General features: G+C 34.5%; 1 protein-coding gene across 2 annotated transcripts in view; it reads left to right on the top strand.

The window, feature by feature from the left end:
* Positions 1 to 12,734, top strand: part of Pkc53e (Protein C kinase 53E) — a 60,849-nt gene that overhangs the window by 26,195 nt on the left and 21,920 nt on the right. The window contains exons 2-4 of one of the 2 annotated variants that reach the window (XM_083098980.1): positions 1,404 to 1,435; positions 1,530 to 1,612; positions 7,400 to 7,511. In XM_083098980.1, the coding sequence (XP_082955106.1) occupies positions 1,404 to 1,435; positions 1,530 to 1,612; positions 7,400 to 7,511 (227 nt within the window). The remainder of the gene's footprint in view (positions 1 to 1,403; positions 1,436 to 1,529; positions 1,613 to 7,399; positions 7,512 to 12,734) is intronic. The other variant, XM_083098981.1, reaches the window with a different exon arrangement.

The following is a 12,734-nucleotide window of genomic DNA, read 5'->3' on the forward strand; positions in this document are numbered from 1 at the left end:
ATGATTAAATCACTATTTCGAGAATCCTTTCACCGAAGTTTCGTGAGAATTAATCGGTGAATATCGTTGTCTGTAGAGACTTGGCCCTGCATCGGCATAGATTAGGGAAATCTGTCGGTGAAATCGAGAGAATTATCGTTCGTAGACTCTTTTTCCGCGTCACTTATCTATGTTTTACACCTAAAAACGATGAATGCGCTATTAAATTTTAGAAGAGCCTAACTCTTAATAGCCATATTTACGCGAAAGAGTGCTTGCGCTAATTAAGCTCGTGTTTGCGACAGAAATTTATTATTTATCCGCTATGGTTATTAATACTCCAACGGTCGAATAAATAAAAATATTAAAGAATTCAAGCGAAGAGAAAAGATGTATAGAAAATACAGAATACACTAATTATACAACTTTGTCTTTTATTATATTGAAAAATAATTTTTTTTCAAACTTATATATAAACCTCATATTTCAATGTTGCAAGATTTCACTTTATTGAAATCTATTTTTTCTCAAAATTATTTTCAAAGTATAATTCTTTCAACAATCACTTAAAATCAATTTTATACTTTGTTACTAATAATATACATGAAATATAATTTTCCTTGTAACTTAAAATGGTATATTAATTTCTTCTTGCAGTCTTGAAATAATGGTTTCAAAATTGTCGCAGAACATTATCTGTGACCGATTAATATACCAATCTCATATTCTCATTATTGCACGCGGTACTAAAAGTGTCGCATTACAACTGCACTTAATTCGAAGCACTCGGATGATTCTGAAATTATTTTGGCACACATATACATACACTGTTCTCGACGTATAAATTGCGAAACGAAAATTACATTGTACTTTGTGGCTATGCCAAATTTCATCTCATTCGGAGTATAATATAATGTAATATAATTCTATAATATGTTTTTGTACTAATATAAATCTAAGAAACTTTCATAATCTCAATTATTATTATTTATTAATTTTTTAATCCATTATATATATCTTATTATACAATCTCAATTAATTTCTTTTTTCGAAAATATTGTTATACATGACAATTATTATTTTAATGAATTTTAAATTGTCTACTTGATATGTATATATATTAGCTGTATATTAATGTATTTAATAGTTTACAACTTTAATCTTAATTTTCTCAAAATTGTGAGATATAAACAAAATATTTCCGAGACCGAAAACCGTATTCAGTATAAAAAATTAGGGATAAGGAATAATTACTCTTTTTTTCGTTGGGTTATATTTGATATACCTACAAGATTCTTACATATTTTCATTTCATAAATATAGATTGTTAGCAATATTACAACAAGATTTCTGTGACACGCGATTGATTCTTTCGTTTACCCAAAGTGTATCCGCTGATGAATTTATCTCATTTGTTGTTACAGGGGCTTCGGAAAACAGGGATATCAGTGCCAAGGTAAGAGGGTCAAGCTGATCTCTCATCGGTTCTACTACTTGCCCAAGATGTCACCATGAGGAGGAACTTGGGGCACATTTTGCTTATGTTTCAGTATGTAGTTTCGTCGTTCACAAGCGATGTCACGAATACGTGACCTTCACGTGTCCTGGAGCTGACAAAGGAGCCGATTCGGATGTGAGTATCGATATTATATATAATGCCAATGTGCCTTCTTTCAATCCTTTTCCTATCACATCCTCCTTAGTGCGCAGACTATTTTGCTTTTTCTCCTTTTTATCCTCAGCCAAGGATTCTCACTTGGAAGCTTTCGATGAAAATAAAGTTTCGCGAATAGATCTCGTAAATTGAGATCACGCACGAAACGTTTGCTATAAAAACTCAGTCTTACGCTTGATTGTATTTGATGAAGGTGCCATAAAATTTAATAATGATAAGTAACTTGTTAAATATGCTAGAATTTTTCTTATACATGTAAGAAAGAGCTTTCGCTTTATAAGTCTTATAATAAAATTTTCATACTTAACATTTTTACATGCGTTAAAATAGAAAATTGAATAAAATAGAAAATTTGAACAGACAGAGTTTCAATTCTTTAACAATATGAATCGAATTTTTTAATCTACATTTCTTTTATCTTTTTAAGTGTTTTTTTTTTTTAATTTTTTGGTATTAATTTACGATCTTCTGAGATACAATGCTAATTCATCTCGTACACAAAAGATGCTTTAATCAAGATGTATGCTACGCTTCTGCATTAACAAACGTTCCGAAGCTGGGTCAGAAGTATAACAAAAGTCTCTTTATAGCAGAAATAGGTCACTCTCTGAGAGTGGCTTGAGGGCTGGTCAAGCTAGCCAGAAAAGTCAAATAACTGTTTGACACGTCAGCTATTAAAGTCTCATGCCTCGGGTAGGCACGTAGCTCATTATCACGGTTCTTTGATCCACGAAAAGTCGAGGGTGTTTCGTAAACAAGAAGGAACATCCATCCGCAATATATCATATATTAATGTCATTTTAATAAAAAGATGTATCTAAAGCTCGCTGGTGGACTGTGATAGATGATGATGTAAAATATTCCTACGTAAAATATCGCACGTTGAAATTTCTCGAAAACGAAAAAAGCTACTTCTTAATACTTTTGTAAAATCTATTACGCGTTAAATCAAGTCATTTATCATCGTTTTCGAATGCCACGAGGATTTCAACTCAAGTGAGATTATTTAATTATTTCTGCCGCAATTTGTAATTGTCATTAATAAAAGCACTAATTCTCTTCGCGCGGGATTTAATAATATAAAACTTTTTATGATAAAGTTATAAAGGGTATAAAGATATAATAAATTATAATTATAGATTATATAATTTTTGGCGAAAATATACAGAAATTATAAATTATTAAAAGAAAGCTAAACATTTAACTTAAAAATATATTCTTTTTGTTTCTTCAGTTTTCATTTATGCTTTTTAAATTTCCATAACTATAGGCAAGATCTTGTAGTAAAAAAAAATTTATTAATTGAGAGAAAAACGGGAAGAAATAGTGAAATGTTTGAGTTCTACATTTATGTAGCAACATTGTGCTATATTTGATTGACAGTAACAAAGTACGAAGAAGGGAGTGACAGAGACACGTGACAGAGGAATTTTCATTACACGAATTTTGGCCACAAGAGAGAGTTAAGTTCCTGAATGTGGGAGAATGAAATAAATACGTACGTGACAGCGGTTTCACAAGCGTGGCGCTCAGCTGAGCGTGCGCTAATTGGCTGCTGCACGGACGCTGCTAAACGCTTGTGAGACATCGTCCACTGTCCCATCGTCGCGCAAGGTGCTAAAGGGTTGGGGAAGCTGTGGCGGCATCAATATAATCAATATCGAGGTCATTTTCGAAGGCTGCGATAAATCGCGCGCCGTCACCTTGTAAATGGATAATAATAACGCATACGTAGTGCGCGTTAGTAATTCGTTCGGTCAATCTGCTCGTAAGAGAAGATAGCCTCTACTTAGCCCGACAGAAGCGGATTAATTAGGTCATAAAATCACGAAGAGTGCCTCTTGGCAATTACGGCTTTGCGTCTTTACATCATCATTTACAAGAACACCGGAGAACTTTGTTCCGTTATAAACTGTAGCATTCTTATCTAAAGATATTAACGAGAATGAGGAGAGATTAATAGAGCTGTAAAATTACGAAGAGAGAGAGTGACCCTCCTCGGAATTATGATGATATATTTGACAAGTTACTTAAAAATATATTGGATAAATTACCTTGTTACGAAGTCCAATATATCTCTTTTAGACTTAAAAATTTCAAAGATAAAGTTAATAAAGAAAATTTAACACTTTAATTAAAGATTTTCTGCTCATATAAATATATAAATATTTTCTCTCTTACAACACTTTATTCGTTTTCATCACGTTTAAATAAAGTTCCTAACGTTTTTTTAATGAAAGAAAAATTAGTTTGTTAACAAGTTGTTATTTTTGCCGAAATATGTCACCTCTTGGTTTCTTCATCATCGAAATACGAAGGGTAAGATTTCTCATAAGGGGAATGCAGTGAAATTTATTACGACACCCACCGGATAACTCGGTGTTGGTGTATCCTTTTTATCTCTTGGCTGACGGTACTCGCGTTAAAGCAGCAACGAGATCGGAAGGTTGAGAGATAAGAGGATAATGAAACAAGAGGATGCTTGGCTGGGGTAAAGAGGAGGGAATGGGGAGTACATCTGTACCTGGGGGCTAAGAGCTGTACGTTCTTCTATCACATTTGTCTCGCACAACGCTCACCGCCGATCGGCCTAAAGCCACCGTCCTTTCGCTTCGTTTAATCACGCTTGTAACCACGTCCGCGCGAAATGATCACCGAAACGATTGGTCGATCAAATACATTGGGGTATTATTTGCTTGGGAAAGGCAAAGCGTTTCCGGCTCGAAGCAATTTCCACGTAAAAACAAAGTCACTTCCTTTATGTATTCAACGATTTGAGAAGCCAATAAAATTACGATAAAATATATCTTTGCCTCAATAAATAACGAATACTTTAATATGTGGTACATCATATTCTCTTAATTAGAATTCGAAATTTGACATTTTGATTATTATCTTAGCTCTAACAATTTCAAAATATTACTTTAAAAAATAAAAAAAAAATAAAGAATGTTAATGTTAGAGAAAAGACAAACTGTTTATTAAGGGTCCGAAGTCAATGATTCCAAGCTGTTGCATTTCACGCCGAAGAAACGCGAAATTTTTAAAGAAGATGCCAAAGGAAAGACTTCGACATTCGAGCCGTGAACGCTTTCCGCTTTGGAAAAAAATTTTACTTATCTCGAGGAATTTTCGATGAATTAATCGAGAGTCCCCGCTGTTTTCCTTTGATCCTGGACGCTGATTCCTCGTCCCACCTTCCCTCTGTGCTTCTGCGCTTCAAAGGTAATCCTTTCCGCGCCTATTGATCCGCGCGAATATCGGCGATCGTGGATTTCCCCGTAAAGCACATATAATGGCTTTTCATTGTTGGACGCGGACTGCGACAAAAAAGAAAAAATGCACACGAGCGGGTACAGATAGCTTTTTTTCTTCTTTATTCTTCTGGCACGCATTTAACGAAGGCGAAATATAAAATCTGCATCATGTAGCATTCTCGTATTATACGTTAGCTTAAGTTTCAAATTTGAATAGTATTGGCGCAACAACATTTCGCGATATTATTTTGTGAATATCCGGTGATGCACGCATTTGAACCTTTCAAAATCAAACTTTTATTTAACGGAGAGATTTGATTTTTTCAGAAGTTGTTGTTATGTGATTATATGGAGTCCAATAATTAATTAATATGGAGATCGATAATTTGGATGAAGCAAACAAATTGGTATCGTTCAGTCATTGTCCGATAAGAGTATAGCTTGGAAAATTCTAAGGGAAGCATTTTTCTGTTTATAAACTTTAGCAAATATATTATTTTTGCATTATGATAATAAAGAAAATATATTAAAATATATTAAAATTGCATAAAAATGATGATATATTTATTAAGCGGCTGTTTCATTTCAAAATTCACATCTAATTTATCTCTTTTTTTTTGTTTTTTATTTTCCTTAGAGGAAGAAGCAATTAGAAACAAACGATTCTGTGACCGTGTTCTAATTTCATATAACTAAGCGAGAGGCTACATTTCTCCGCTATAAAACGATTACGGTACAAGTACCATAACTATATCGTTGTTGACGATGATTGTTTACTGCTTCTCGGTCTTCAGTGACTAAGAACGACGATGTTGTCTCCGTTTGTAAATCGCCGGACCAGTCGTGTAATTACAAGATGATTACGCTACAATAATAAGCTACCGAGGATCGGATTAATCGAGTTTCGCACCAGCCGAACTTGTCGCTTCCGAGGTGACAGGAAAGCTTAATGCACGTTGTACGGACTCGCAGCAACCACCAAACCCTAGGCCGCGAACTTCCTAGGAGCTTGTTTCGGTTTTCGCTCGAGCGGAAAGGAGCAGCAGCGGAAGCAGCTGCTACTGTCAGTGGTTTCGGAAAGTTGCCGGAACATTGGCCGAGCTGCTGTTTGATCCTGTTTCGGATGAGACTCGCTGTTGCGATTTACAGTTTGAAGAATATTCACTCTTTAAATTCCATTCTCGAGCACAACATTCGATTCGTTTTTGTAATAATAATTAATAGAACATTAAAGAAACACATTTAATCGTTAAATTTTAAAGAACTGGCGACGTTCAATATTTTCAAGATAACACATATTATTTCACGGAAAGAACACATTATATCAGAAAATTTTCTTTCTATTGATAAATTTTCAAACTTTAGGGGAGAGTAATGGATATTTCGCAAAAGATTAAAATTTTCGAATTTAAAGGACGTTATTTTATCTTATGAAATTAAGTTACAACTTATTTCAATAAAGTTGAGTAAAGAAATTCTTGCGACTCTTAACCTTTCGATCCCAAAGGAAATTTCTTATTCTAATCACATTAAGTATTCTCGCAGCAATAAATATACGCGTAAGTTCGAGACAATGCTTAATTTTTATTCTTTTCTTGAAATATTTGATTTAATTTGATCGCTCTTTAAAAATTTTTAATTAATATATCCAGCATTATTATTAAATTTTTAATTTAGTACATCCAGTGTTGTTGATACATGTTTTCCAATACTTTTATTTTATCATCCTAAAAGTATAAACACTTGAATATACATTTGAATATACATTTTTTTATTTCATCATCCTAAAAGTATAAACATTTAAATATACATTTGAGATAGATATTTATTAATATATTATAGTATTTGTGTGTCTATATTATATATATTTTCAAGATTAAAAATTGAATGTCACGTTTACAATTAAAATTTACAAATAGTAAATAAATTATTTCTTTCTAATATTATTTTTATCAATATTGTTTATGAAATTATACATACATATTGTTATATAAAAATTTATTTTGATGTAACTAGTTGCATAACAATTTGAGAAATTTCAATTTACTTTTTAAACGTCATATAATGTGTTTCGCTTTGCTCATTATAAGTCGAGAGAAGCACATCAAATTCAAGATAAATTTGCAACAAAATAATTGACATAAACAAGTAGAAGAAATCTTTCTGCTAAAAAACGTTTTGACCTCTTTAGATTCGCGGATAAAGATTAATCTTTCAGTTAGACTTGGCGTCATCCACTTTATCGGAAACGGCAGACTCAGCAAATCACCGATTTCGGAAATTTTTCATTCGCTACCATTTTACATTTTATTCTGGTCAAATGTTGTTGCCCGAACAAATCGCGTTGTGCCTAACTCGACCGGGAAATCCAGCGATCTATGGCCGATCAATCCCTACCAACCATCTTACCCTTTTCCGCATCACTGTCATTATCATCAGACCCGAGAGTCTGCGTGTACGTGCACGGTGTAATGGTGTAATAACGCAGGACACGCGGACGAAGCACCATTTCAAGCAACACACCTACAACAGCCCCACCTTCTGTGACCACTGCGGTAGTCTTCTCTATGGTGTCATCCACCAGGGCATGAAGTGCCAAGGTATCATATGACGAGTGAAAAAAAAAAGTCGAGCGATACAATAACACAGCTCACTGTCAAGTAACACGCACTCTTATACGCGTTCATACGCGGGATGAAACACACTGTATATACGGACACATGCTCGTACACGATGTACATACACTCGTTTTTCTTTCTTTCTGTTTTTCCTTGGCCCAGCGTGGTGTTGCTTTATCTTCGTATTGTATTCCTGTATATTGGGCTATCTTTCTCTTTTTCTCTCTCCTGTCTGTAAATAACACTCGTTGTAAATATTCTATAACGCTAGAACTGTTCCACACCGTATTCTCGTTCGCCGTTATGGCGCGAAAATTGCAATTCCGATTAATCGCGTTAACAGGGATCGCGGATGAACGCGATAGTGGATGATCGTCTTCCTTATCCACGCGCGTTCTGACGTATCTGCTAATGCGATTAGCGGCGCTTTTAATTATATGCTATATCCCTCGGCGTGGATATGCACCGATGTTGCACACTGCCGGCTGGCTTTTGTGCGCATTAACTCCGCGTCTCTCTTTCTGTCAGTTGGGACGCAATTCACACGTGGCTGCGTATGTGTGCGCGTGTGTGTTTTTGTGTGTGTCACGTGTGGATAGTTATTTTGCGTATAATGATGCACCGTCCTGCGACAAGAAAGGGCAAAGGGAGATGTAGAACGAGGAAGGGATATCTCGCAAACTATGAATATGAAACTTTTGGCAAAAACAGAAATAAACGAAAGAGCGAAAGATATCCTGAAGAGAAATTTTCGACCGAGTTTTGCGTTTTTCTATAATCTCTTTCTTTCACTTTTGCTCTTTCTCTCCTTGTCCTTTGCATAAGAGGGTACACTTTAACAATTTTATATAGCCCTTTTACGTATCATTTTTTTCGTTGCTCTCTCAGATCGCCCGTATAGTATAAAAGAATTCTTTGCACTTTTAATATATTTTAGTTTAATATTCGTATTACTTACTCGAGACGATTGTGCTCGGTTCAAAAAGTTGGCGTTTCAAAAGAATGCCTTTTGTCGATAATTGGATGAACTCACCTTTGAGTATTTAGACCGGTAAAATCGACTGTTCTGGATGACACAGAAAAAAAGGGGAGAAAAAGAAAAAAAAAGAAAAAAGAAAAAAACGAGTTTGCTTTGACAATTAGTCCGCGAGCCGGTCTACATATCAAGAGCACATATGTAGCCACTGATGTAACATCACTGAACATGAGTTATATTTTTTCTTTGTCAAGTCCATTCCTATCCTCCCTCGCAACTTTAACGGAGCTACAAAAATAATCCTTGTACAGTTATGGTACCGAAAAAATATCCGACCAGTTTCTTTCTATCGACATTATGTCCCAATTAAATTTGCGTTTGTAAATAATATCTGTGCAATTGTTGTGTGATTTGTTCATGATCTGTGTGCGTGTGTGTATGTATGTGTGCGTATAATGTATATATGTTGGACGCGGAAAGTTTTATATATGCCTAAGAAGGAAAGTAACTACAAGTCAGATTTTACGAATAATTTACACATATCACATATATAATATTTTATATTAAGAAAATATAATATTTTACAATATATATTTTATATTTATAAAAGATTAAGAAAATATTTCAAAATTACAATATATTTCTACTTTTGAATAATTATATAAATATTATCGAAAATAATATTTGATATATTTTGAAATTTTTATGAATCAAAAAGGATGTGATGCTTGCCTTTCTGTGTTTTTCTTAGGCGTGTGTAGACTTTTGATATTGGACCTTTTTTACGATTATATATCTTTTTCACTGTTATCACAAGTTTCTGCCGTTGCACTCCAACCGCACAAAAGTCGTCCACTTTTTCGCTGTATTTGTTCGATGTGATTCTCGTTGTATTTTCTCGATGTGATTCTTCGATGTACTTCTACGAATCATTGACGTAATCTTCCGTTTTTGTCGTCTATCTCTTTCTCCTTTTTGTGTATGCGTTTGTTTTAAGAGCCATTTCACGTGTGTCTCACAATTTCTTACTTTTTGTTCACGTTCTTCAGAGATCTTTGTTTCCTTGCAGTTTACGACATTTTTGTGTATCTTTTTCTAATATATTCGTTTAAATTCAACTCAGTGAATCATCGATTTCTTTATCCGCGATTTATCGGCGCTTTAATTCCAAACTCGATCGTTTGTAACAAGAATTCGCAACGTACGCTCAGCTTTGTTTATCTCATTAAAAAGATAATCTACCATTCGCGAATTCAATTTATTACTCGTTTGTGAAAAATATCTCGCGATATTTTCCTCTCGTACTAACAATAATAGATATAATGGCATATTGACGTGCGCAAAACTTTTTAATTTTCATTTATTATTCATTTAAGAGCGAAAATCTATCGATAATCTTCCTATTTTACGGTTCTTTTATCCGAAAGATATAAAGAAGCGATGAGATAATTACACGTGTAATATAAAGCAAAAATAGAATTTATGCAAAAGAGATCGTAATGGGCAGTCATGGCGTATATTTCTAATTTTTTCTCTATACAAATTATTTTACGCGATTTCCTTTTATATTCTTCGAATACGTTTATCATTTCTTCATCGTGTCGAGTAAAGACATCTCGTTCCGCTAATCTTTTTGCGACGATCAATGGCACGCGAGCCGCAATTTCACACGCCATCGATGCAACGATAAAGGTGACATAGTTAACTTGGCCGTCAAGAGACGCGCGCGCTTAAAAGAACGCGTTTCGCGATAGATGGTTCGATTAGATCCGATTGGGATTAGCATAAGCGTGAGAACGAATTTGCACGCTCGGTCGTTCAACCGTCGGTATAATCATCCATTGTTTCCGTCGAAAAAAGAGACGGAAAGGAAAGAAAACGGGCCGAAAATATAGATATTGGCACAGTTCCAACATGCACAGTCGCATTGTACCATTTAATTTCTTCATTTCTGGCTGGCTAGATTTCCAGATTCTTAGTAACGTTCCATATGTATTATCCCTCTTATTGTCGTCCTCGAGAGAAAGGTGAGAACAATGGCTTTCCTGTAAGTCTCTCTTAAGGGCGCTCACGTCCCATATTTTTGCTCTCTTTCATTGGGGTTTTGGAGATCGCTAAAAGTGCTCGCGTTCACGATTGGACTCTTGACAATCATTTCTCTCGCGAAAATTTCGACATCGATTTGTAAATTTGTCTTGTAAAAAGGGATTCATATCTAACATACCAAATATACTTGTATTTCTTTGCATAACTAATGTATTGTAAAGAATAAATGGACGCAGAACACACGCACATTTGTTGTATTTTTTTATCAGATTTACATAATAAATTATTTATAAATGATTATAAATATGAAAATAATGAATGTAAAAATAAGCACAAGAGTATGCGTGAAAATTAGATATTCGATAAAAATACTGTACGCGAGAGAAAACTTTATTATTCGAGAAAATATCATTACTTTTGATATTATACAGATTGATATTATACACATTTTGTTTGCCAGATTTGAAAATGTATGATTCATGCAACTTTAACTTTACGCGGGTGAGGTCGATTAAAGAGCGCAAAGTTCCTAATGAAGTTAGAAAGCAGTTGTAGCGTGTACGTTCGCTATTTACATCGCACTACCATTCATCCAATTCTGCGGTCTATAATTTTAAAACGCTATCCCCAACTGTCCCTTTATTTCATTAATTTTGTGGAAACATATGTATGCTCCATTCTATCGAGCATCCCAATTTATCGCATTACATAATGACAAAGATAATGTGAATTATATAAATTCTACCTTCTTCATGTTTTTATTTTTGAACCGGACTCTGTTCAGGATTCGCGAGCAAAGGGAAAAAAAGGATGAAAGGTATAGTTATAGGGAAGGTACGCAGTTGCGTCTAGGTGTTCGCGTCAGATGCACTCGTAGAACCATGACAAAGGTCTAGTCTTTTACGGAAAATACTGATAAAGAGAGGTTGTCTTTGCAAAGACGACCTGACGCTTAAGATGTGAAGTGGAAGAGGGGAAAAGGAAAAGGGTCTAAAAGATTGGTCTGGAAATTAATTAGATGGTTGAGTTCGGAAGAAAAGCCTAGAGAGAAGGAAGCCTAGCTTTGCGCAAGGATTCTTTGAGCATCGCGAAAAAGGGAGAGACTCTCTGCTACAAGATTCGAACAGGTGTTATTCAATTAAATCTTGCAGGTATTACTTTGAGGAATTTAGTTTGACAGCTTACAAGAATGTTTGTGTCTTCGATAGTATTTCTACTCTTCGTACCATTTCCGCTTTAAAAGGGAAATTATAGAAAAACTCATTCGGTGGTGGAATCAAAAAATAATAATTTACATTTGCTTTTTTGAAAAGAAAAAAAAATAAGCAAAGTGTTATTTAATTTAAATTTATTTATTTAAGTTATCGATCGTTTTGTGAATAGTGGGTACTCTTCGAGAATCACAGAGAGTCATGTGTAAGTAATCTCATTCTCGATAAAAATTATTTTAAAAGTCTGGCGCTTTTCTCTGTCTTTCTTTCTTTTTTCTTTTTTCTTCTCTTCTTTTCTTTAGTTTTGATATCGCGAGATGTAATAGAATCGTGGGTAATTGATCAAGATTTTATAGATTTTATCACCGACAGATATTCGCGCAGTTAGCAATGCATTTTTCCGCTGACGTTCTTTTGAGCACTTTGAGTGAAAGCCTTTCCTACGTCAGGTCTAAGAATAACGCCACTATTGACCATACTCGACTCGATAATAACTGATGATACTCTGCCCACGTTCAAGTCTCGTGAAACAGATTTTTATAGTCTTTTATGCGAAGGAAAATATTCATAGTAACGACCGTAAATTTCCAATCGACCGTCGTGTGCAATCTCGAACTGCAGCGCAACCTTTCAAGACTTTACAAGTGACATCTCGTTAGGGGATTTTTGTGTGCTATTGTGTGTTATTGTACTGTTTTGAATCTTCACCTCGCGTACTCTGTCACGAACCCGCACTTTTCTTCGTGCATCGGAAAGGTGAATTGAAATCATTTGCATTCACAATATATTCGATTTAGAAAATAGAATTATTTTCAGTTATCTTGGGTGTTCAATTCTAATACATTCAAGAATATAACTGTAGAATATTTTCTGAGATTGTACCTGAAGTTACTTTCAGTCTTTATTCATGAGAGATTGTCGTATCTATAACAATTACTTCATTGGAATTGCGAATTAATTAAAAGATCTATC

The sequence above is a fragment of the Camponotus vicinus genome, unplaced genomic scaffold, assembly GCF_025532165.1.
Source record: "Camponotus vicinus isolate PSW18456_S1 unplaced genomic scaffold, iyCamVici1.0 SCAF_5, whole genome shotgun sequence".
In the NCBI taxonomy this organism is placed as follows: domain Eukaryota; kingdom Metazoa; phylum Arthropoda; class Insecta; order Hymenoptera; family Formicidae; genus Camponotus; species Camponotus vicinus.